Source organism: Vespa crabro, chromosome 2 (genome assembly GCF_910589235.1).
Source record: "Vespa crabro chromosome 2, iyVesCrab1.2, whole genome shotgun sequence".
NCBI classification, from domain to species: Eukaryota; Metazoa; Arthropoda; class Insecta; order Hymenoptera; family Vespidae; genus Vespa; species Vespa crabro.
The window spans coordinates 18,618,771-18,646,525 of NC_060956.1; the positions used below are offsets into that span (position 1 = coordinate 18,618,771).

The 27,755-nt window shown below is 34.1% G+C and overlaps 1 protein-coding gene and 1 non-coding gene across 22 annotated transcripts in view; both read left to right on the plus strand.

Annotated features, from left to right (window-relative positions):
* The window catches only part of LOC124422093, a 108,928-nt gene that overhangs the window by 67,475 nt on the left and 13,698 nt on the right, over positions 1 to 27,755 (plus strand). For 19 of the 21 annotated variants that reach the window (XM_046958070.1, XM_046958079.1, XM_046958072.1 and 16 more), the window contains 7 exons: positions 7,726 to 7,947; positions 9,833 to 9,958; positions 13,681 to 13,689; positions 15,314 to 15,586; positions 16,293 to 16,649; positions 18,446 to 18,679; positions 25,258 to 25,422. In XM_046958070.1, coding sequence (XP_046814026.1) covers positions 7,746 to 7,947; positions 9,833 to 9,958; positions 13,681 to 13,689; positions 15,314 to 15,586; positions 16,293 to 16,649; positions 18,446 to 18,679; positions 25,258 to 25,422 — 1,366 coding nt within the window. In that variant the 5' untranslated portion in view covers positions 7,726 to 7,745. The remainder of the gene's footprint in view (positions 1 to 7,725; positions 7,948 to 9,832; positions 9,959 to 13,680; positions 13,690 to 15,313; positions 15,587 to 16,292; positions 16,650 to 18,445; positions 18,680 to 25,257; positions 25,423 to 27,755) is intronic. The other 2 variants (XM_046958073.1, XM_046958074.1) reach the window with 2 other exon arrangements.
* On the plus strand, positions 8,344 to 8,416 carry Trnaf-gaa. Its single transcript has one exon. It is a non-coding gene; the product is annotated as a tRNA-Phe (tRNA).

The following is a 27,755-nucleotide window of genomic DNA, read 5'->3' on the forward strand; positions in this document are numbered from 1 at the left end:
CTCTAGATTAATTCTCGTAGACGAAGCTTTTAGCTCGCTCACGCTTATATCTAGGGAAATGAAATCGCTTTTCGTTGAAACTCACCGAACGATTTCGTTCTCATCTTTAGAAGAGAGAGGTGTACCAACTCCCTGAATCACATTATTCATTCATAGAGCCGGCATTAGTGACATTAATCCGTACCTCTCTCTCTCTCTCTCTCTCTCTCTCTCTCTCTCTGTCTCTCTCTCTTTCTCTCTCTCTCTCTCTCTGTCTCTCTCTCTTTCTCTCTCTCTCTCTCTACTACCACCATCATCAATTTCGACTAACCGTTTCGCGTTTAGAATCGTATGAGTCTGATAATAATTTTATCGTTGAAACTGGGTTACGTTCGTTATTTTAGGAGGCGCGAACGATCTTTCGGTGTTCTTAAATATATTCGCTTTCGGCCGTATAAATCTTCGGTGGTCGTTCTTTAGAGGATTTAAATCCTTCAGCAGGTAAATCCTGACACTGTACTCAAAATTTAACCAGACTTTGAGACTTCATATTTACGAATGTTATTAGAAAGGAATTTGTAATTTTAAAGACGAGCAGGTATATTTTGATTCATTGTACGAAACTGTCGAAGGGATTATTAATATGTAGATAAGTAGAGGGTTGCCATCAAAAGTTCTTAAATGGATCGAGAAAGTTTCTAAATCATTTCAAAAATAAATTACTCTCTCTCTCTCTCTCTCTCTCTCTCTCTCACTTTCGAGATATTTTAAGCTTTTAGTTAAGCTCGTAATTTTACAAGCTATAGACTTGTACTTTTACAATCTGGAGTAAGGAATATGGGAAAAAGTAATTGATATTTAAAATCATCTAGAAACTTTTGTCACGTTCTGTATATACAATTGTTATTCAAAATTGTCACGAATTCATAATCACTTGTATAAGTCATTTCGAGTGAGTCCTTTAATGTCCGAAAGATGATTTGTCTAAAGATTTGTTTAAAGAGCAGTGATAAAGCACAAAAGCAATTTTTTCTTCTTCCTTTTTATTTTGTTTCGTTTCATTTTCTTTTCTTTTATTTCTTTTTCTTTCTTTTTATATATATATATATATATATATATATATATATATATTTATTTATTTAATTTTTTTTTTTGTTGAGATTTCGAATGCCACGACGAGACACGGTTTATGTTCGTTCATTCGCGATTAATTACACGCGAAAATGGTCGAGCCGTTCTACCGTCGGGAGTCTTTGAAACGATCAACGAAATCCGGTTCACCGTTGTATCATGAAAGTTCAAAGGGTGTCGGCGCTGTATTCGGGTTTTGTGGGAGGAGAGGAGATGTCTGGGAAAAGAGGTTAAACGTTGTATGTATCGTCGAAGTATATAAAAGTGAAAAAGTTTCATGTAAAAACGTCGACTCTCTTTTATTCTAACTACGATCGAGACTTTGATTTACATTTATAGTTCGTTCATGCTCGTTGATGAACGAAATATTTTATATATTTACATAGATATAAATTATATATTATTATTTAGAAATAATATGATGTATATGATATCGATGTAAAAAAACAAAAAAAAAAAAACAAAAACAAGAAAAAAAAAATAATGGCCTTTTAAAAGCAACCCCGAAGAGCTAAAGAATTTCGAATGATACTCGATAGCTCATTTCAAATGCGAAATGTGGTAATTTGAAAAGACCTCTTCAGATTTTCTGTTCGACGAGTTGAATTGAAAATTGTATCATCGATTCTCGTACACGTTAAGCGCACATTTATCAATGTTAATTGTTAATGAACAATTTATTTATGATTAGGTATATTGTTATTATAAAAAATTTAATATATTTCATTCAAGTAAAAAATATCACGAGATATTGATAGTTAGACGAATGAACAATCGATGATAATTATTCTATACCAGAAACAATTACTTATTTGTTTCTTCTATAATAAATTATAATAATTGCGTCATCGTTATTATCATTGTCCTTTAAATAAATTATCGAATCGACGGCATATAAATTATAACTGATAAAATAATGATTTAGGTAATGTATGTTAAAGAGGCTTTAATTTATTAACAATTAAATTCGAATTTCGCGAGTTGAGGTGAGTATTAAAAAGAGAAAGAGAGAGCGAGAGAGAGCAAGAGAGAGAGAGAGAGAGAGAGAGAGAGAGAGAGAGAGAGAGAGAGAGAGAATGATAAAGAGGAAAGATCGGACGTGATAGAATTAAGAGAGGAGACCGAATATCACGATGTTTCGTGGGTGGCTAGTGTTTATATTGGAAAACGCGTACTTTCGCGGCGCCGCCGGCGACGACGACGCCAGGAAGGCGGAGAAGAGCGAGAGAACTCAAAGAGTGGGAGGGAAGTGAGGAGGAGCAGAGCAAAGAAGGAAGGCGCGTGTCGGAACCGTCCACCGTAGTCTCGACCACCTCTACACTTCTCTTCCTCTTCTCCTTCTTACTACTTTTCTTTTTTTTTTCTCTCGTCTTTCTTTTCTTTTTTTTTTTTTTTTTACACGTCCAACACGAACTACGTACGCACGAATACATTCGCACATACATACATACATACATACATACATATAGACATACACATATACGAGAGTATCTCGGTGTGTGATCCAAAGGAGAAGAAGAAGAAGATGAAGATGAAGATGAAGAAAAAGAAGAAAAGGAGAAAGAGGAGGAGAAGGAGGAGGAGGAGAAAAGAGTAGTCTGGTGGTCCTTGCAAGAAGTAGGAGAAGCCGTTCAAGAGACTACTGTTGGTAGTGGTAGCAATAGTAGAGTAGTAGTGTAGTAGTAGTAGTAGTAATAGTGGTAGTAGTCGTAGGTAGTGATGCTGCTGATTCTGCCGCTGTGTTCTTCAGGAGGAGGAAAAGGCTACTGTCTAAGCGAGGCCATTGTTGTGTCGAGAACTTAATATGCATTTCTCTTTCACGGAGAATCTACCATACCTTGCGAAATTTCTTTCTTATTGTTAGATCCCGCTTCTTCTCTTGATCTTGGTCTTATTTCTTTTCTTTACTTTCTTTTTTTTTCTTTCTTTCTTTCTTTCTTTCTTTCTCCTCTTCTCTCCGATCATTGGTAAACATAAAGAATAATGAGAATATCGGATCTAATGTCTATGTTATATTTGTGATTAAGAGTAGACTGATCTCAATGATATAATCCTTGATCAGATGATACTTTAACAAAACTATTCGAACGAAGATTAAAACAAATAAGGCAAATCTTTTTTTCTCTCCATAACCAATTGTACTCCAAAACTTTATTTACATTCTCTTAAAGATTTATTTGACCTTGCAAGCTCCTATAATACTCATGTAATAATACAAGGACATTAATATTCACGTGGATAGTACAGATAAACGTTTTAGGAATATCATCCATTCTTCTTCTTCTTCTTCTCCCTCTCTCTCTCTCATTCTCTCTCTCTTTCTGTCTCTCTCTCTCTCTCTCTCTCTATCTAACTCTTCCCACCTATCGTAATCTCGAAGCTCGCCAAAAACTAGATACATTACGTGCAGCTGGGAAAAGTATCTTTGGGATTAACATTATACATACATACATACATACATACATATATACATGCATACATATGTATACACATAGATATGTACAGGATATACATAGGATGTTGTATAATTTCGTTTAAAACGCTACCGTGCGTCCTAGAGAGGTATACAGTAAAGACAAAAAGGAAGAAGAAAGAGAGAGAGAGTAAGAGAGAGAGAGAGAGAGAGAGAGAGAGAGAGAGAGAGAGAGAGAAAGATGAGAGGAAAGAGTGAAAAAGGAATAGAGAAAAAGAGAGAAGAACGCAAAAAGCCACGAATTCGCCGCAGATAACCGAGATTCTCTCCCACTTACTCGGCTTTGCTCTATCTTCTCAACTCCCCTTTACCTTCACCCCCTTTACCACCTCACTATCCCTCTCTTTACGCTTTCCCCTATCTTCTACGCGTCGGCTCTCCCCCTCTCTCTCTCTCTCTTTCTCTCTTTCTCTCTTTCTCTCTTGCTCATTCTCTTTCTCTTTTCCGTATTCCGGCCGCACCCTTATGTACTTGAATTTACTACGCCATTCACGTTTGCGTCTACATAAATTGTTGCGTCCGACGTACACGTGCGCGCGCGTGCGTACGTCTCTGCTACGCCATAGAGGAGATACGTTCACGTATACACACATACACACATATATATATATACACATGTATATATATATATATATATATATATATAGAAACTATATATATATATATATATATATATATATATATATATATATATATAGTTTCTATACATGCGTACGTAAGCGTCGCGGCCAGTCAGACCGCAAAGAAAACACACGCCGCACCGGCAGAGAACGGTGAGCGAACGCGTAATGCACGCGTGAGCGCGCGAGCGAGAATGTCGCGAGTTACACCTACGACTTTTACATCCTACGAGAGAAGAGACGACGAGTCGAGTCGAGTCGAGTAGAGTTTTGAATTGAATTGAATTGAATCGAGCCGTGTCGAGTCGAGTTTTCCAACACACGTCGAGTTTCAATACATTTTTCTTTGATTTTTCTAAATGGCAAGTCGACGAATGAAAAATTTATTATATGAAAATGTTACTTTGTAAAATGATTTCCTTTAATTATTTTATTATTCAAGTATTATGATACGCCCGTTATGTAATCTCAGTTGTGTTTGAAATAGATCTTAAATTTTTAAGAATCATGGTAATAGTAGTAGTAGTAATAACTAATAATAATAATAATAATAATAAATATATATATATATATAATTATTATGACAATAAACCGGATGGTATTTTGTTATTAGCATAGTTGGGATTCTGGTTAATTTCGGAATATATAACGGAAAAGAGAGCACGGTTCGGACGAGGTCCTAATTTTTAATTTCCATTGCTTTTGCCGGTGGCAGGTTAGCCGTACTTGGACAAGGGACAGAGAGGGAGAGAAAGAGAGAGAGGGGCAAAGGGATAGTAGGAACAGGTTTTCAGGTCGGTAGGATGCGAAGGGGCCCTACGAAGCGTGACTACTTGACGATGTGGCCTGGCCTCTTTTTAAGCCTGGAAAATGGTGAACAGGTGTCCCTAAAAACTCGACGCCTCCAACTTTTCTTACCTCTCTCTTTTTCTCTCTCTCTCTCTCTCTCTCTCTCTCTTTCTTTCTTTCTTCCTTTCTTCCTGTTTCTTATATCTCTTTTCGTACGCTGCCGTGAGAAGAATAACAAATGATCGGTCGAAATCAAGATGGATAATAAATTAAATACTCTTAAACAGTACGATCGAACTGTACGATCGTTTTAAATGAGGACTGTTTTTTTTTTCTACTTTCTTTCTTTCGTTTTTTTTTCTTTTCTTTTTTTTTTTTTTCTTTTTTCTTCTTCTTCTTCGTTATATACATCCAACTTTGTCGAATAGATGAAATTCGTATAGGAAGTATATTTGGTTTAATTCCACGTAAATATAATAATATCTTTATCTAAAATCGAATCCTTACTAAGCCGGTACTTTTTTCGAAGGAACGTTCTCTGGGTCGCGTATAAATATTTCAATATCTCCGAAAATAGAGCCCGGCAACGTAGATACGTAAAGCTTCTATCCTGAATACGTTTGGGGGAAAAAAAAAAGAAAAATTTGATGTAACGAGAATGATACGATGGGTCACTATTTAAAACTTGAAGGGAATTTTATTTTTCGTTATTTTTCATTGGTTAACTCATAGATTAAAATATATTAACTTAATGCTAAGGTCGAATATGTTTGATATTACATTGTATTTAATATAATTCTAATAATTATTCTAAGGAAAAAATTTCAAATGAAAGACTTCCTTTTTTTATAATTATTATATTATACAGTTATTTCGGATAGTAATAATCATTATTTATCATCCTCTATAATATTGTACATATATATATATATATATATATATATATAAATAAATATATATATATATATATATATATGTACGCATATACGCATAAATACAAGCATATATATATATTTTACATAACTTATAAAGGTAGTACGTATGTACGTCTATATAATCATATAAGAACGTACATTATATTTTGTACGGAGAATTAAGCGAAAAGCCGTGAAAAAAAGAGGACTTCGTTCGAGATCGCGGTATATCTAATTATTATAATTTATCCGGCTCGTTTCTCGTCGATACACGCGTTCTGACAAATGCCTGCCTACCCGTCGATTGACAGCTTATTGGCGGGTGTTATGCCGTGTACTTAAGACAACAGCACCACCTTAGGCCTATATACGTACGTAGAATTATACGCAACTACGAGCACGCGTACACATACAGGATCCACGGAGCAAGGAACACGGAGAGCCTTCGCACGCGATCTTTTGGATCGTCCTCGGTCATCGAAATTGTTGTGATCTTATTTTATTTTTCGTTGATCGATTTGAATGATTGTTTCATCATCGATTCTCGTTAGTTTTACCACAAAATTGATGATTAATTATTAACGTTATTATTCTCCAATAAATTTTTCATACATTTTTAATAGGTACGTTCATTTAATCACTTTTATCTATAAACTTCGATTGCAAAATATTTTTATAAAAACGTTTACTACGATCATCAAATTAAATTAAATCTGTTAATCAAATTGAATCAACGCTATGGTCAAATATATTTTAGAAAAATAGAAAATATTTGACTTATTTGAAAATCCGAAGTGATGATTTATTAAAAAATATTCTTGAGGAAATTGCTAGCATCTATGTCTTGTGACATCGCCCAAAAGAGAGAGAAAGAGAAAGAGAGAGAGAGAGAGAGAGAGAGAGAGAGAGAGAGAGAGAGAGAAGATTGAGCGTAGTCGTAACTGTGTAAAGCGAGAATATCAAAGTTGTAGAACATACGTATTTAGCTAGAGAAAGAGAAAACAGAGAGTTAATGAAAGAGAGAGAGAGAGAGAGAGAGGGAGGGTACAGGAAGGTTGTAGCTCGCGGATAGGTAAAGATTGCTCGGGGCCGTCGGAGGAAGAGTGAGTCGAACATCGTGACGTCGTGACGTCTACGTGTATATATAAGAGACTACATTATGCCTTCCGACCTGTTGCTACCCCTCCTCACCCCGTCTGCCATTCTCTCAACCCCCTGTGTACCACCAAATGGAGCGTTCGTGCTCTCTTCGGCTCATTGAAAGCCTCCTATTCTCTCTCTCTCTCTCTCTCTTTCTCTCTCTCTCATTCTCTCATACATACATATATGTATACATGTATACACAGTTTCTATACTCTTCTATCTCTGGAACCACTATCTCTCTTTCTCTCTCTTTCCTCGTTCCATCTTATTCCTACCTTCGCATCGTATACGGTCTATTCGTCTATTTATCTCTTGTTTCATCTCTCTCTTTCTTTCTTTCTCATTCCTCTTTTCTTTCTTTGTCTAGTAACTTCCACCCTTGCCGTTGGCAATCGAAGTCGATGTTCGACCCTTTTCCCTCAGGTACAACTAATATAATCCCTTCTTGATCTGACCCTTGACCCTTGCTCGCTTTTCCTTTCACGTTGCTACGTTTTACGTTGAAGGAAATCAAGTAGGGAAAGAAACGTTCGTCATCGAATGTTCATCGTCGTTCTCTTTTAATTAATTAATCGATTTTTGTAATTAATAATTCAACAATACTCTATCGAGAACAAATCGTTCAATTATTATTGCAATAATTATTAATGTCTGTTTTTCTTTTTTTTTTTTCTAGCCTCGGGAGGGGGTGGTTCGATGTTGGTCCCTCCCGTGGCCCAAGGCGGGACGGGCGATCGTCCCGTGGGTGACGCGGGCGGTAGGGCCCAGCAGTCGTCCGGCCCTGCCGGGACAGCAACCCTATGGCCTCTTGCACCAGCGCAGCCCAATCAAGTTCCAAATCAACAGTCACAAGGAATACCACCCTTGGCTGCGACCCCTGCACCGGCGCACAATCAAGGTACACACCATTGGCACTTCTTCTTAAATTCAATTATTTTTTAACTCGTGTAATTTAAAATGACGAAAAAAAAAAAAAAGAAAAAAAGAAAGACAATTGAATAATATACAAGATAAATGGCATGAGATTAGAAAATTTGTTTTACAAAATGCAAAAATACAAACGTTGATGTTGATATTGGAAAATTTTGTTTTCCAAGATGAAAATTATGAGTATGCGATATGGTATTTAATTAAGTACCGATGCATAATATGCGATCGATGTATAATCGCGTTCCTTTTTTTTAATAACGAATAAAAGCATTCCATAAATAGAACAAAAGTTTTTTAATTATGAAAATTCATTTTGAAGTTCACTTACGTGATATAAGGGTTATATGGGAGACGATAACACGTAGCCGAAATAGCTCAGTTGGGAGAGCGTTAGACTGAAGATCTAAATGTCCTCGGTTCAATCCCGGGTTTCGGCAGTGTCTTTTTTTTTTTTTAATTTCACAATTCTTATCTCCTCTTTATCGCAATTTACGAAAAGTATATTTTATAACGAATTATAAACAACTGATAAAATTATAAACGAATTTCATAAAATGATATAACATATACGATAATCGAGACATCATTTTACGAGGAAAATGGAAGACATATACGAGTTTACGCGAATATGTCTCGTTCGCGGAACCGCATTAAAATCTCGTTGAGCACATTTATATATATTACGATGTATCATACGTTATAATCGCGTGTCTCACGCGATACGTACCTGACGTAAGTGTAAATGTAAAAGTGTATTGTAACTTGAGGCAATGGCAATACATTTCGTTAGACCGGCAATATTATCGGTACTTTCTTCTAAAGTCATTCCAATCTTAAACGTGAAATATTTCTACTATGGTGCCTGCATACGTCATATCATTGCATTGTTGCTCGTGTGTAAACGTGATTAGGATAAAATATACACCGGATATTGCGACGTTTTACAAAGAGCATGCGCAAAAGATTTCCGTGTTTGGAATAGGCGGATTGATAAGTTCAGTTTAGAAGTGAAAGAAAAGGATCGTTCGGATAAATCATTGATTTTTCTTATCGACCTGTAACAAACTTATATCGTTTTCTTTTTTTATTTATTTATTTATTTATTTTTTATTAATATACAGATAACAGAATATCGATTGGGATATTAAAAGAAAAAAAAAAAAAAAAAAAAAGAACTTTTAATTCATAATCGAAAATATATCGATCCTTTTTTTATTCTATTCTACTTGTAACCAATCTTCGAAGAATTTCCCTTATGAGAGACAAGATTTTTCAACGGACCAAATTACATGACACACCACGTGTACATAGATTATATAAAACCATTCAATTTTAATTAAAATCAACATCAAACGTTATTCTATCTAATAATCGTTATATCGAAAATCGACAAAATTATTTTGTACTTTTCTTTTCTCTGAAATTCTCACCTCTTTCGTTCATAATATAATTTGCAACAGGAAAAGTTTCTCCGATGAATTATCTCCGTTTTTCTGCATTATATATATATATATATATATATATATATATATATATATATATATATATATATATATATGAAAATAAAAAGAAAAACAAAAAAAAAAATGAAAGAAAGAAAGAAAGAAAAAAAAGAAAGAAGAAAACAAAATTTATTTATAGACGTATTAACGCATGTATCGCATAATGGCAAAATATATTTTCAATTGATTAGATGATTCTTTCTTGTGCGATGGTAAAACTGATAACGACGACGATAACGACGACAACGATGATGACGACAACGACAAGGATGACGAAGACAATTATTACCATTATTATTATTATTATTATTATTATTATTATTATTATCATTATTATTATTAATGTTGCAGGTGTGAGCCGTTACGGGTTGTACTCGTTATTTCCCGGGGGTGGCGGAGGTAGTTACGTCGCGGCCACTCCCGCCACCCCAGGGCCACCCACCCCCGCGCGCGCTTATCACGCAACAACGCATAAGGGTAAGTTTACAAAGACTTTCACCTTCTCTCGGTCTTATTCTCATTTTATCTCTTGAATCGACGACATCGACCTACTCATTGTTTCTCTCTCTCTCTCTCTCTCTCTCTCTCTCTCTCTCTCTCTCTTTCTCTCTCTTTGTCTTCACTCGTCCTTTTCCATCTACCAATTTCCCCTATCGCTCACCCCTACGCGAACGTTCGCTTGTCTCCATTTCTCATTCTATACTTCGCCTCCACGCTTCTCCCGTCGTTCAGATTAGATTTATTCGCTCCCGGAAAATCTCTGACAGACTGTGAACGTTTCTCTCTTTCAAGTGCATACATCTTGCAAATCACCGGACAAAATAGTATCGTACGTTAACTCATAGTCAGGATGTGAACCTTTTCTTTCTCTTTCTCTATACTTCTATTTTTTCTTTTTTGCATTATATTGTTTCATTCGTATTTATCTTGGCCATTGTGTCTTTTTGTTTCCTTCGAAACGAATTTGAATAATTCATTATTTTTCATTTAACTTTGTATATATTCTATACAATTATACTATATATATATATATATATATATATATATATATATATATGCGCTCGAATAGAGATCGTTTCTAAAAACAAGATAAAATAATTTTTATTGATTCTGATTACAACGTTTGATATATAAATGATTTTGATTATTACGATATTTCCCTATTGTAACAATTATGATAAAATCGTGACGATAAGAATATCGAACCAATTTTGGCATTTTGTGTGTAAATGTTATAACGTTAAAGCGTACATCGAGTACAAGTAACATAATTTCGACCTTAAATCGATTTTTTCTTTTTTTTTTTTTTTTATATGTCTCTCTGTGCTTGCGTACGTGCGTGTGTATCTTTTAATTTATATCAAAGGGAGAAACATTTTTTTCTTTCTCTTTTTTCTTTTTTTTTTTTTTTTTTTTATTCATGAAAAATGATGAAAGATGGCACAAACGTGTCTGTATGCCTTTTCTTTAAATAAGTTATACTTCGTATAATCAAATGGTAGATCGTACGAATGATTCTTTCTTACAAGATTATATATATATATATATATATATATTTATATATATGCATAGATATGTAACTTATGTTACCATACTCATCTTCATATGTATATCAGGGTGAGTTCGAAGTACAGCTAATTTGAATTCGGTACCTTGCTAGCACGTGCGTATGGGTAAACACGCGATCGTTTATAATTGGCATCGCCGAGATGTAATCTAAATGAAATAATACGCACTTCGCGACATCGATTGTATATTACGGCCTGTGCGCCACCTGCTGCAGCTGCTTTCAAAAAAATGGGAAATATTTGTACATTGCCGGCATGTAGTAAAAGACTCGTTCGAGTCGCGAAATTGTGCCAATACAATAAGAATCTCTCGTGGTGATTTTACATAAAGATAATGAGAACGGAGGGAGTATTTTCGAAAAAAAAAAAAAAAGAAAAAAAAAAAAGAAAAATTTCTTAGAATTTCTCTCGTAAAAGATCGAAAGATAATATGTACCTACTTCTTTCGCAAGAAGGGATCATTATAAATATAAATAATACATTGGATAATCATAGAATTTGAATGTGAAGTTTTTTCTTCGTTAATTTTCTTTTCTTTTTTTTTTTTTTTTTTTTTATAATATATATATCATATATATAGTCGAGCAAACACAGGGCCATTTTAACAAGGAACATTACTACTATTTCTCGTCCATTTCGTGCAAGTTATTTCAAACGTACGAGCCACTCTCGCATCATCATTTAAGAGCGTCGAAAGGCCAAGTTATTCTAGAGGAGGTCAGTTCGTCTGGATATTTCGGGGTTTTTAGGTTTACGTAGGCGTTTCTAAAGCTTACGCGGGTGGTAATGGCCGAGATCGAAATACAAAAGTCATTAAGCATGAACGTTTGAAAAGGAAACTTCACTAAGATTCTCATAATCAAATCATTTTAATCCCTCGCGCTTTCGAAGTATAATCGAACAATGAAAACTAATATACCGTCTAATTCGGATCAAAGATATGAATATTTTATTTTCGTTCCTTAATGTTTGACTATAAAAAAAAGAAAAAAAATAAATAAAAAGAAAAGAGAGAAAAAATGAAAAAAAAATAAAACAAAAATTTGAAAATGAAAGGGGAGATAGAAATTAGAGAGAGAGAGAGAGAGAGAGAGAGAGAGAGAGAGAAAGAAGAAATTCAGGCGACTTTTCGAGGCCTTACGGTCGTCAGGCAAGCACCTCCTCCGTTCCTTCTTGGCCACTTTTTTCTTTTTTTTTATTTTTTTAATTCTTTTTTCTTTTCCTTTTTTTCTTCTTTTTTTTGGTTCGTATGTACCCTTCCCTCCTACCTCTGATCTCCTCCTTTCACATGGGCCAGTCGCAAGTAAAAGGGCACAAAGGCGCAATTATGCAATTAAAGCGGCGAATGAGGAAGGGGTCTCTCCCCCGCGTGTGTATATGAGAGAGAAAGAGAGGATAGATAGAAAAAGAAAGATAAAGAAAGCAAGAGAAACGAAGAGGGAGAGAGAGAGAGAGAGAGAGAGTAAGAAAAAAAGACAGAAAAGAAAAATGCTTTCGGTCAAATAGAATTCCTGTTCGGCTTAGTGTGTTCTCTCTGCGTTAGTTTGCGTGTCCTGTCCTCTCTCACTCTTGGTTGCCGCGTGTCCAGGTATATGGTCCTCTTACTTCTCGTTTCCTCCTTCCCTCTTAACGACCTCATTGTCCAAGGTGTAATCCTAAACGCCGTTCGCGAGGACCACGTCGAGGTACCGACGCTAAAAAAGAGGATTTGCGTAGAGGTACGAAGGAGAGAAGCAGAAGAAAGAAGAAGAAGAAGAAGAAGAAGAAGAAGTAGAAGAAGAAGAAGATGATTCTTTTTGAAGAGAGAGAGAGAGAGAGAGAGAGAGAGAGAGAGAGAGAGTCGATTTATCCGTTCGAGGTTTAAAAAGTTGGAGGGAGTCCTCTCCCTTTCCTCTTTCTCCTGCCCTTTTACTTTTCTTGTCTAAAATCGAATCTACGCGGGCAAGATTTCAATTATCCTTGCTAAATGCAAATCCACGCGAACTCTCGACCCTATACAGAGAGAAGTATTATAGTAGGGATATATTAGTAGTATAAGTAGTAAATGTATTATACCATAAGTAGGTATATGTTTCGTTTTTCAATGGTTCATTAAGTATATACTTATACGTTTGTTATAGATATATATCTATATATTTATAATTTTATTAATGGGTTAAGAATTATTATTATTATTAACATCATCGTCATCATCATCATTATTATTATTATTATTATATTGTAATTAGGTTATATTACATTTGAGTAGACTTTTTGAAGAATTTTGAACTCGTCATGAGATTTTTCTCTCTTAGCTTCTTTTTTTCTTTTTTTTTTTTTCCCCGATTTACTCGCTCGTATGCTCACTGAAACGATTTTGACATTACGCGACCGCAAAATCGATTTTTAACGAATAACATATATAACTATATATATATATAATATTATATATGTATATATATATATATATATATATATATATATATATATATAAAGGTATGTATTTCTCTATTAATCGACCGAACGAATATTCGTCGAACGACCGACTTCTCCAACGAGTCATTCGTTGGAACGGCACACGCTTTTACGCACCTACGACTAATTTTCAAATTCATCGTTCTTTTTTCACGCTGCGTTGAACGTTGGCCGTAGAACGAACAGGTGGGTTAGAGGATTAAAAAATAGTTGTAAATAAAAAGATGATGCGTTTGACAGATATCGAGTGGACGGGACTCGAATTTACTCGGCTATCCACGCCTAGTGATATATATATATATATATATATGTCACGTATGTGTGTGTGTATGTGTGTAGTTTCGGGAGATCTAAAGTGTATTGAATGAAAACTTTATCAGGGAACTTTTTGTTAATCTTATCGACCATAAAATGTCAAATAATATTTATAAGTTCGTCGATATGTTTTGACGTTCGTTTGAATGATTGCAATTTAACTGATTTACATAACTAATGTCGATAAATTTTCGTCTTACATTTGAAAGATATACTTGATCTATTTGAATTATTGTAAGCTTTGCATTAAACAATTTAAAGAAGTATAGATATAGACGTTTAAGTTCAATGTCAGTACTGTTAATATATATTTAAAATTTTTAATTTACCGCGTATGTATATACAACATAAATATAACAGAGCACACACATGTATATAAACGCATTATTTTCTACAATAATCTTATCATTACAAACAACATTCATATATACATATATATATACACACATATATTTGTATTGATACGTTTAAAAAAAAAATTATCGTTTATTATTTTGCTTATATCGAATAAGTAGAAAAGTGTCTTTCGCGAATGCGAGAGATAGAGATAGAGAGAGAGAAAAAACGTGAAACGCGAACGCGAATCCGCGGAAATCCAACTTCCCGTTGCTGCTCTTCATTTTCCTTGAACTTCTTTTTTTTTTCTTCTCTCGTTTCCCTCGTACATGGCGTACGATTTAAATGAATTTGCATAGACTTTCCATTTATTTGTCCGCCGGTCCGTTTATTGCATATTTATCGAAACCAGTGAGAAACTAACGGCGATAAATTTCAATTCGCCCATCGGCCGAAGCCGACGCGGACGATGGGATTTAATATTTATACGTTTCTTTCTCTCTCTCTCTCTCTCTCTCTCTCGCTCTCTCTTTCTCTCTATTTCTCTGATGTGGACTACGTTCGCGCGGACGCAATACTCTTTTACGCGACTTTTCCTTGAGGTTCATCTTTTATCGTTCGACCTTCTCGATCGGCAGCCACGAGGAAATTAAATGAATACACGGGCGAAAAATTTTACTTAACACGTTAACGCGTTTCTTAAAACGAATAGCATGAAGAAGCCAACAACGAGTTTGTAAATTTCTCGATAAAGTCGTTTGTATTATTAATTTGATTCTAAATTTGATTTTAAATGATTTAAAAAATAGAAGAAGAAAAAAAAATATATATATATATATATATATATATATTATTATTATTATTATTTAGAGACAAATTTATTGTATCTGAGATTTTTCATAGTGACGAACAATTCGTAGATTTTTTTTGAAACATCTCAATAAATACGATATAATTTTTTCAAAATTTTTTTATTAAAAATCATCAACCATAACTAATAACTTTATTATCAAATGTTATAAGACAAAGGATAAGAGAAAATCATTAGAAATATTTCGTTCGAAATGAAGTCACATAAAAGAAAAATCATTTATAGTTACAAGAAAAAGGAAATTTATGTTGATATAAGGAAGATCGATTAAATGAAGAAATTTTACAGTTTCAGAGAGCGTATTCTCCGCTGCTGTTGGCGTTGGTGTTGGTGGTTACACCTGGGGTGCTCCCACGCCACCCCCTGGATCACCCTACAGTCCTGTCCCTGTGACTCAGCTTGAACTACTCGCCAAGAATTTGGCGAGTTTGGCGCCTCCTGGTCAACAGGCGTTGAGCCTTCAGGGTGTCGGTGTTAATGTTGGCAGTCTTCATCATGCGCAGCATACTCAGCATACGCAGCACACCCTCAATCTTGCTGGACTTCATCATCTGCACCATGGTGAGCAAACGACATTATTGATCGCAAGTAATACCTTTTACACGAGGGGGTGTATAGATTGTTGTCAATTTTCTTTCTCTGTTTTTCTTTTTCCTGTTTCTTTTTTCTTTTTTCTTTTTTTTCTTTTTTTTTTCTCTTTAAGAAAAAAACAAAGAAAAATAATTAATGTCCTTCACTTAATTCCAACGATTATTCGCATTATTTGTTAATCGAATGATTTTTAATTACTTTTTTTTTTTTTGCCCGCTCTTGACATCGCTCGTAATATAACGTTCTCGCATATATATGAGTTTTATTTAATACGCGCAAAGACAAATTTTTAATAAAACTTTCTCATCGAAACTTTCTTTTACTAATTAAACGAAGTATCATCGTCAAGAGGTGAGTCAAGAGTTTTAAAGGAACTTAATGTTATCGCGTCAGCTATTATATCATATCATGCAACGGATTGAATTATTAATACAAAAAATATGATGTAAAAATGATCATTAAATAAATCAACGTAATTGTTTTAGCAGTGACAATGAACGATTAGAGTCAAAAATAACTGACAAAGAAAAATGCAAATTTATTCGAAGTTAGTCAGAAAGAAGATATATATATATATATATATATATATATATATATATACGATCGTCGAAGTATAAGAGGATTAAAAGTGTTTTTCTTTCCTTTTGTTTTTTTTTCCTTTCTTTCTCCGCGAAAGAAGGTCTACATCAGAACACTTTTTCGCCCCAACTCTCCCTGGTGACCGGTAACGCTCCGACATTGACGATCAATAGCTTTTCGCCAAATTCGACGGGTAACGTCGTGCCGACGACGGGGGTGTTGCTCCAGGAGTATCAGTCACCGACAGGCTCGACAGCCACCGGTTGTTCCGTCGCAGTGAACGGTTCCTCATGTCCAACGAGTTCGACGAGTAGCACGATGGTCGTCCAGGGTGGCAACCAGGTTGTCCAGACTACCGCGAAGAAACGAGAAGCCTTCCTCTCGAGTCAAGGTCAACCGGTGAAACTGGAGAACAAGTCGACGAGGCAGCCCTGCGTTTGCAGGAACAGCAACGGTATGTAAGCCTTCGTTTCTTTCATTCCTTATTTCTTACTATCTTTCTATCTTTCTCTCTTTCTTTCTTTCTTTCTTTCTTTCTTTCTTATTCTTTTATTTCATAGATACATCTCGAGTTCTAATTTAATTTTAAGATTGAAGAAAGAGGAAGCTCATTTCGATCGTATTGATATCCCTCGAATTTATCATTAAACATATCAAACGTATTATATATATATATATGTATATATAATCAATATATTTCTAATAACTTTTTTTCGTTCGTTTCATATGATGAATTAAAAAGTATCAACGATCTCGTATTAAAACATTTCAATGAGAAATCGTTTAATTTTGAAAAAGGTTATTTCATTTGAAAATAGTTACCGACAAATCTCTTGCACATGACACGGTAACACGGGCACAAAGCAAACAGAAGGAGTTCCATGTTATTTGCATTTGCGATTCGTCGATTATCCGACGGAATCGAATATCCGTAAATTTTAAAAAAAAATATATAATAGTACAGGAGAAAAGTCAAGATTAAAAATGAACATATCATCGAATCACTTTTATCAATTACGAATATATCGTTTGATTTTGATCGAAATTTTCAATTGGAACACGTCGGGATACACATGTAGCAACATACATATTAGTTGATAGCCGCGAGGCGTTATCGACGAACCTGTTACGTGTCTCGTAACGCCATGAAGAGAAGAGGAGTAGGAAGATGAAACTTGTACGGGCTAGAAGTTAGCCATCGTTGTTGATGCAATTGACGACCTTGAAGTGAACTCCCTCCGGGAGGCTTCTACTCTAAGTCCACGTCAACTGTACTACTACGAGAGGAAAAAGAGATAGAAATCGAGGAAGAAAGAAAAGAAAAAGAAAAAGAGAGAGAGAGAGAGAGGGAGGGAGAGATGAAAGAAAGAACAAAAAAAAAAAAATAAATAAAAAGGAAACGAAAAAGGAGAGAAGGAAAAAAAAAGGACAGAAAGAGACGAGGCGCGGAAAAGAGAGAAAAAAAAGGCAGAAATGTGTATACGTGTAGGAGAGACAGAAAGAGAGAGAGAGAGAGAGAGAGAGAGAGACGACTGAAAGAGTGGAACAGAAAGAGATAGCGAGTCTTACGCAAGATTCTCTCGCTTCTATATTTACTATGCGAGAGACGACTCGTTTCTCTGTCTTTCTCTCTCTCTCTCTCTCTCTCTCTTTTTCTCTCTCTGTCTCTCTCCCTTCACGTTTCTCCTTGGTGTCTCCGATGCCAGTTTTACGCTTCGTTTCCATGAATCATTCCTTGGCCACCAAGTGACGTCGATACTTCCCACGAAAACCAGTCCTTACCTTCGTAGAAACTCGGCAAAGACTTTTGTGGAAGAGGTCCTGAAATTCTTCCTTCTTTCTATCTTTCTTTCTTTCTTTCTTTTTTGTTTTTTTTTTTTTAGTTCTCTTCATTTTATTCATTTATTTATTTATTTATTATTATTTCACATCAACAGGCAAGAGTTGAAGTCGAAGAATATGTTCTTGAATTGAGATTACGTTTCTTTTTTTTTCTTTCAAAATTTTTTTTTTTTTTTTCATTATCTTATTGATAAATTTATTTGATCATTATAGACTGATTATTATAGAATACTAATGTATAATACGTATAATACGTGAATTATTTAACTAGGTATAATAATTAATTGGAATGTTGATGGAATCGATTATTTTTTCGAATCGACGATATCGATACGATACTTTGTTAATAACAATTTAATTTATAAAGGAATAATGTTAGTTATTAAAAATTTCATTTGAATTTTCTAGGTAAAACGAAAGTGGTTCATTCGGATGCAGGCTGTAGCAGGACGTTGCCCGTCGCATCGTCCTGGAATGGACAGGATGCGAATAATGGCGTTAATTCTAATACGAACAATAATAGCCTCGTGAAGAGAGAACCTTTGGCCTCTGTGCCATGTCAGGTTGCAGAGGTTTCGACCTCTCTTCATGCTACCACTACCTCTGTTAAGATCGAGCCGGTTCCTCCGAAATCGGAAAATGGTGAGATAATGTTTATTATTTTCAATGAATTTCAAAAATATATCTGTCAGATCGTATCTTGTATAACTTGATTGGATTTATTTAATTCTAAATTGTACATATTCATAATCAATTAACATAATAATTATCAGCTTGTAAAATTGTTTATCATAAATTATTATAGATAATGTTTATTATTTTTTCTTATCGTGAAAATTGTTTGTTATATAATTATTGTAAATTATCAAGGATAAACATAATTATACGAAGTTCATTGACAAAGAAAATTTTCAATCGATCAATTTTCAATTGATTGTACTATATGTTTACTGAGTGTACATAATGTATAATAGATTCTAATCAAAATATATATATATATATATATATATATATATATATATATATTATGAAGTATGTAATAATTTATAGAAAAGTTCAAAATTTTCAAAGGCATAATTCGTTGATTGAAAATTTGATCGATTATTCTAATGACGAAATTTATGATGGAATGAATAAAATCGTTAGAGAGATACATGAAATTTTTGATTTAGTTTCTGTATATGTAATGCATACATATATCTACTACATATATATATATATATATATATATATATATATATATATATATAAAACGTGTCGATTTTATTAAAACTTTTGATTTCAATTAATGTATATGTTTACAAGCTCCCTCATTTCCGTTATTTGTTATTTGCAAATTTTTTTTTTTAATTATCATTTGAAAGTTAATTTAGTCGTATACGGATTATTTTTAAATATTCGTCACGCGAGTGCATTCACCGGCTCGTTATTGAATCTTTGACCCGAGTGGAAGAATAAGTTAATGACCGTCGATTATTTGTAAATCATTTACATCGACGGTTAATTGCTCTTACTATCTCACCGCATCGACCGTTCATTCCTTTCTATTTTTCCTTTCCTTTTTTTTTTCTTTTCATTTTTTTTACCCCCTTTCTTTTCCTTTTCCTTTTTTCTTTTTTTTTTCTTTGCTCGGTGCTGTTAACGACCAGAATCGATCGTGAATTTTTGTTGGCTTCCACGTATAGAAGCTTTTGTCTCGAATCAACGATCAACGATGTACGTCTCGTTCGCCGAGAACTCACTGTCAGAGTTATTAAATAATAACAACATTACCAAGCGAAATATTCCAAAATTTTCTCGAATTGCTTGAGAAGTGGTTTCTCCTCAACGTTCCCTCGGAAAAAAGTTTCTCGCTTGAAAATCAGCTTTTTCCCGGTCGTTAAACGTGTAAAAAGAGAGGGGAAAAAAAAAAATAGAAAAAAAATTCCGCAGGGCAGAACCCGAGAATTATCTTATGTACGATCTGTGCTTGAAAACTTACTTTAACGACGGCACTAGCGTTATGTGTTCGTAAACTACCTTTCGTTGTCGTGAGAGAGCCGTGTGTTACGTATGTATCGTGCTATCATAGGCAAAAAAAAAAAAGAAAAAAAAAAATGCTTGCTCTTGTCCATAGCTCTGGTAGGAAATTTCAAGAATGCATATTATGAAGCTTCTTTCTCTTTTTTTTCTGTTCTTCTTTTCTTTCTTTCTTCCCGTTTTTTGTGCGTTTTTTTTTCTTGTTTTTTTTTTTTTTTTTGTTTTTTGAACCCTACCACGACGACTGACAATTGCCTGGGGTGAGTGGAGGGGCGGGAGGGGGGCGGGAGGAGGAGCAAATGAAATTCGTGAGTTCGTGTTTTAAAGTTCGGAGATATGTTTGATCAAAATTATTGATATAACGATGGGAGGCAGGGAGGCGGGGTGGGAGGGGTGGGTGGGAAAGAATTAAAAGTAATTCGAGTGTTCCTTTCTTTATAAATTTGACTGGAATATCGAAAAAGCTGTGATTACACTTGCGCGTGGCATTGTATTCGCGAGTATTCGCGAAATATTGATTATCGCGTACGGTCAAATACAAAATTCATTTCCATCGTTCGGCTTTTTATTATATAGATTTTAATGGGGTGAGCTCTTTGATGGCGGGATAGAAGGGGGTCGAGAGGAGGGGGTATGGAGTAGAGAGGTCAGGTGGTCGAGGAGATGCAGTTTACTATAGAGGTACGATTTTCATCGATATGCAATTAATGCAAAAATCACAGTTCCGTAACTATCTGACTGAAAGAGAAGGAGAAAGAAAAATCTTTCTCTCTCTCTCTCTCTCTCTCTCTCTCTCTTTCTCTTTGGCGATACAATAATCGAAGAGAGAGAGAGAGAGAGAGAAATCCCATTGGTACTGCTTATCTGTGAATATCGCGAGGACTTAAACCGTGCCTTTATACCTACGACCGTTCGATTGGCCATAATCCTCTCCACGAATCCTGCAACGTAGGGAGTATTTTAATTGGCCAATATCCCGATATCCACGCGCTTATTCCTCCTCGTTTATCGTTCAAATCGTGCGCGCGAATCATCGGCGTCTATAGTCGGTTGAAAATGTTCGACAAAAGAAACAATTAATCCCTAATAGTTTCAGTAAAATCAAAAAAGATTGCGAGTGTATCTACGATATATACGAATATCAGAATCGTTCGTGAAATAGTTCGCTGCAATTTTCTGCTTTTATTTTTTTTCTTTTTTTTTTTTTTTTTTTTATTCTTTTTTTCTTTTTTTTTTCTTTTATTATAATCAATTTCGATATAATTCAAAGTTACGTATTTCGAAACAATGATTATTGGCAGTCAAAAAGTTATAGACTTTTCGATTCATTATTAAAAAATGTTTTATTCGAGATATGAAAATTATATTGGAAAATTAATTGTTAATTAAAACAAACGAATAAAAAAGAGAAAAATAGTTCGTATTTGTTTTTATCCGTGATATTATGTATGACTAAATCGGACAAGCCAAATGGATATTTTGATCCTAATGAAATACGTTGACAATGTGATAAACGCTTAAGCAGTTCGTTGTAAGTAAAATTTGTGAAATGGGAAAATGCAAGGTAATTGTAGAGAATTCGTGGTTGAAGAAAGAGACGAGTGAGTGTAGGATGCGTCCTATTCGTTATGCATTTGTTCCCCGGAAACTCTTCTCTCTCCGGTGTTTACCACGCCGGACGTTTTCCCGGGGGATTGCGGATCTGTCATTTAAAAAAGAAACGCCCGGAATAACTTATACGCTTGGCTTAGTCGCTTGGCTTACTCTCCTATCGGATGCACCGTATGCACGGTGCATTAGTAAGTTATTTTACGGGGATAGGAATACGTTGAACGAATGAAAATTATGATGGTGACGTCGAATATATAGAGAGACAGAGAGAGAGAGAGAGAGAGAGAGAGAGAGAGAAATGATCGATGAGTCTTGTCAAAAAATATTTTCATTGGTTTGATATTTTTTGTTTTGTATTTATTTTATTTCTTTTAACAGTTATTGACTTGAAGCGATATACATACATACATACATGCATACATACATATATACATACATACATACATACATACATACATACATATATATATATATATATATATATATATATATATATATACAAATTATATGAATTATTCTTTTTAACTCGTTCACGCCTTCATAGTTTTTCACATGCATATGCATACACTCGCACACTATCTTCTTGTCCTCTCTATTTTTTTGTTTTTCTTTTTCTTTTTTTGTTGTCTTTTTTTTTTTTTGTTTTCTTTCACGCAAACGTGCCACGTAGTATCACAGCTGCCGAACGATTCTAAAAGTACGTTGAAGGTAGAATGAGTATGAGGAAACATAATTGAGTTTCCTTGCTTTTCTTCTCCTTTCTACGAAAATCGATTTTCTCTCGATTCGCCTCAACCTCTAACTCGATGACATCCATCCATCCATCCATCCATCCTATTCTATCCTTTTCCTTGTTTCCTTTTTTGATCCATAGACACGCTTAAAGAATGGACGGACGGCGCCGTCTTTAAAAGAACGTTAAAGGAACCACGAGAATTCAGTTCAACACGTTTCTTTTTCGTTTCATCGTTTCAACTATAAACGAATGAACGCAATCGAGTAAAGAAAAGTTACGAACAAAGATTCCAATTGCTTCTATTTTATTTTATTTCATTTTTTTTTGTTTTTTCTTTTTTGTTTGTTTGTTTCTTTTTTTTCTTCTTTTCTTTTTTTTTCTTTTTTTCTTTTTTTTAAAGCGACGTTAATACATCAGGAATAAAGTAATTTATTGTCTTTCTTTTTCTTCTTGTTCTTTTTATATCCATGTTACTCTCTTCATCGTTCATAATTAAATTAGAACAACAAATGAAGATTTAATGATATACGATGATCGTAACGAAGACTTATGTTAAAGAGACAAAAAAAAGAAAAGAAAAAAAAAAAAGTAGAAATGGCATAATCCAAACCGTCGTTGTAATTATCGCTTAACAAAAGATAAGAGATTGATGATAATATATTGATTTTTACATTCAAATTTGCGTGATCATCAATGCACGCACTCTAACTCTTGCAAATGATATTACAAAGAAAAACAAAATTTATAATAATTAAATAATTAAATCATTTGCGATAATGCACATTTATCGTTGAATTTCTTTTCTTTTCTTTTCTTTTTTTTTTTTTTTTCTTTTTTTCGATGATTCGAAGTAATTCAATTGAGAAACCTCATTCTTGGAACAATAAGTTAATTATTCTTTCGTTTGGCCTTTAAATGGATACTTTCGTTAAACGTCTCTGAAATTGGAGAATTAACATCTCTCTAATTATCTTCAATTTATAATTCACGAGATAGATGTTTTCGAAAGGAAATCTCTCGCTCTTTAGCCTTTCTCTCTTTTCTTCTTAGAAAGGCACTCGCGTGCTTCCATCCGAGCGCTCGTTTCGATAGACGAAACAAAGGCTCGTAAGAGAGTTCTAAGATGTTAACCAACGATTTCTCTTCTCGAGTCCCTTCTCTCGTTGCTTAAAGTACGTACAATACGCGTGTAACCCCTTTATCCACGACGTTAGACATTCTTCTATATATATGTACATATGTACAATACATATATACGAGCATACAAATTCACGTAGTAGCATAGACGCTACGTTTTAAGTTCTCTCTCTCTCTCTCTCTCTGTCTCTCTTTTTTACACACACAACACACACATTCACTCACGCATACTTTCATCGTGACGTTGTATTACACTTGAGAAAAGGCTCCCCTTGAAGTTGCCCTCCCATTGGTCGACCACGCCAACATTCAACCCCCTTCGTGGCTTTTCCTTCCCCTACTATGTCACGAAAAGAAATTAATCGAGCCACCGAAATACGTCAGTCTCGACGATCAAAGCTTATGTACGTTGGAATGTACGCTTATTTAAGATGAAAGAAAATGTAAAAAAGAAACAAAAAAAATGGAGCCGACATTTTCACACCGATCATCCCCTGATGACACTTTGTATCAAACAAATGAACAACAGTATTTAATCGGTCGATTGTTTCGATAATTAACATTGAAAATAAATTTCTTTGATCAATTGTCACCGAAAGAATGAAATAATTTCACTGTATGAAAATTTTTTCGTATTCTTAAGAATAAATTTTTCTGACGTTACGAATTCTTATTTCTTATATCTCGATGATTTTCTTTCATGATAATAATTAAAATCATTATTATAACGATGTAAAAGAATAATGAAACGTTAAATGTACATTTATTATTTCACTAAGTATAGGATATATTATTGAATAGATATAATAATCGTTACTCCCATGGCAAGGGACTATAGTCACAGTCGTGGTAGCGAAAAGGTTAAGTAGGAGGTGCGTGGCACGCATGGCGACGCAAACACAAGGCGTGGCTCGAAAGAGTCTCGACCCTACTATGTCTATCCCTTTTACTCACATTTACACCCACGATGTATATCTTAGTCGACGAACCGCGGCTATGTCCGCGAAAACTCTGACCTATCACAGCTAGGACGGAACTTACAGACACCCCGTATTACGAATGGAACGAAAGTAGAGTTTTAGAAACTGCTCCTGTCTATCTATGTTTGTATATATGAGAGAGAGAGAGAGAGAGAGAGAGAGAGAGAGAGAGGGAGAGAGAGAGAGAGAGGGATGAAAAATATGTATCCATTTATCATCGAATTTGGAAATATTGAGAGCTTCAGAAGTTTCTCATTTTCATTGAGTTTTTCTCTTTCGATCTGTTTTATACTCTAAAAGACTATTTGAAAGTCTTCCAATTGAAAATGAGCTTTATGATCGTAACTTGACTCGATTCCAAAGTTTGAAGGTGTCAGTATAAATATAGTTATTGTTTCTTCTTTTCCCTTCTTTCTTTCTTTCCTTCTTTCTTTTTTTCTTTTTTCTTTTTTTTTTTTTTTTTTTTTTGTTTTTTTTTTCTTGAATAATTTCATCGAATACCGTTATCGAGGGTATATACTTTATTCTTGTAAAAGATTTTAAAGATTATAATAATCTGATTGGATCAGATTATATCAGAGATATTTTTAGAGCGGATCAAAACTTTCGAGTGAATGAAAATTTGCGATGATTCCAAAAGATTCGTTGTTAATAAAATTGATGATAGTTATTATTATTATTATTATTATCATCATTATTATTATTATTAATATCTTTGTTTCGTCGTATTGTTCCAGGTATAGTGGTATCGAATGCGAACGCAGGTGGAATACCAGTTGGAATTGCAATGGCAAGACAGAGATCGCAACATCAGGAAACCTCGGCGTCCATGCGGAATGTCTCCCTCAGTCATCATACGTCGCATCATGCAAGTTATCATCACTTTCAACCTGACAATCTTGGTGAGTATATTACACGAATATACCTTACCCATATATATATCTACTGTATGTATATATATATATATATATATATATATATATATATATATATATATAAGCATCAAAATTTGCCTCTAATATAGTGTAGATAACATAAGCATGCTCGAAGTGATTAAATTGATTTTCTGTCATTATGATGTTTAATAGTGCTTTCAATGTAATAATCGAAAATGTTTGGAAAGATAATTATGATTTATAATTTTGAAAAGTGAACGTGGTACAGATGAATTCGTTGCATTAATATCGAATGAAGTATCTCTTTAGTATGATCGTACAGGAAGAATCCATTGGAAGGAAGAACTCATATGGAATAAATATCAATATATACATAAATCTATGCATGATGAATTTAATTAAATATTTGAGTAGAATTTATATAAAATGAATCAATGAAAATCTAGATAGATATTAGTGAATTCTATTTCATTCAAAAACGTTTTTACAATAAAAATCGTGTCGATGTTTTTCGTGATAAGTTTGTCTTAATTCTTAAAACTCTCATTTTCTCTCTTTCTCATATTCATTTAAGGATCCTCTTAATAAGAACATTTGAAAATTGATGTCTATTATAATCGATTATAGTATTGTTATAATTTGTAGAAAATATTATGTTTGTTAGTTCGTTAGTTCGTTCTTTTGAAAGAGTATTTCGCAAGTACAATGCGTTTTGTACGCGATCGTATAGAAGGGATAAGCGTTATCGGATACACGGCTGTTTTCATTTGAACCAATGTGCTGAGGCATCGGCATTCGAGAAGCGGCTCGAACATCTGGGCGGAATATTAACGAGGAACGACGAAGAGGGGGATGCGGACATTCTTTCGAAATGCCTCTTCCGTTCCGCGAAGGGTAAAACCGATTGCGCGCTATCAAATCATCCGGCAAATTTTCATTCCGACATTTTATTCGAATTCTCCAGAAATATTGTGAGTCCGACTATAGACAGATATGATAATAAAAGATAAAGTTTATTGTAGAAATCTTAAAGACATTTATTCAATATATTTATCTATTGAAAGATATACATTTTATTGATCGGAATAAATAAAAAAAAAAAAAAAAGCAAAAGAAACGAGGAAGCAAATCAAGAAGGGATAAAACTTGAATATTATAATAATATTCAAGCTTTATCTCTTTTTCATATGTATTAGCGGAGATTTCTTAGAAACGTTAATAAATGAAAAAGAAAAAGAAAAAAAAAAAAGAAAAAAAAATATACCTACTTAAGCGTGTTCACAAGTCTAATGAATAATTATATTTTGATTATCAGTAATAAAATAAAGAGTAAATAAAATGTAATATCTATGATAAGAAAGTTATATCAAAGCGGAAAGATGGAACATAAATGAATGAAAGAAAAAAAAAAAGAAAAGAAAAGAGGAACTAAGGGTAAAAAAAAAAAAAAGGAAAAAATCTAAGGCTAGTAAGGAAGAAATTAAAAGACTTATTCATAGCGTATAATCTCAATTCTTGGGGTCGATATGGTATCGTTTCTCGCAGGCTCGTTTTTCGCTTCCTTCGTGCCGGCGCGTAGAATGACAGTAATTTGCACGAGCCGGGTAATTTTCAGAGTGCGCCGAGTCTCTGTGGTAATTGACTGTCGCCGATTGCATATGCAAATATCGATAATCGAAGCAGCCTTACGACTCGATGCCAATGATTGATGTTCCGCGCTCAATAGCGAGCAACGCCGAGAGATCGGGACAGGAATTTCATCGACAGACAATAATTAGATATAGTCGAGCTTAGATATAGTCGAGTCGCTTGAAAAGTCGAGAGAATTTTCAAAGAGAGAGATAGATAGATAGATAGATAGATAGATAGATAGAGAGAGAGAGAGAGAGGAAGAGAGAGAGAGAATATTAAATCATGTATCTATACCTACAACTTATTTGCTTCGTCAGAAAGAGAGCGACCTCTTATTGATTTTCTTTGAATTCGAAAATCTCACAAAATATTCTATGTAATAGTTCATTCAATGAAGGTATTTCGAAGCATTTCAAAACAAAGATAGGGAGAGGGAGAGAAAGAGAGAGAGAGAGAGAGAGAGAGAGAGAGAGAGAGGGAGAGATTTTCGTTCATTGATGATAAAAATATTATCGATGCAAGAAAAGTTCGTGAAACATTCCTTCAAATTAAATGAAATTCTTTTATAGATGTAGGAATATTTGATAAAATCGAGTTCTTTTACCCTTTGTGATTTCTTACGTAACGATTATAATTATTATATTGGACGAAAAGAGCGATAAATAATTATCCATTATGATGACCGATTGAATCGATTATAAAAGATC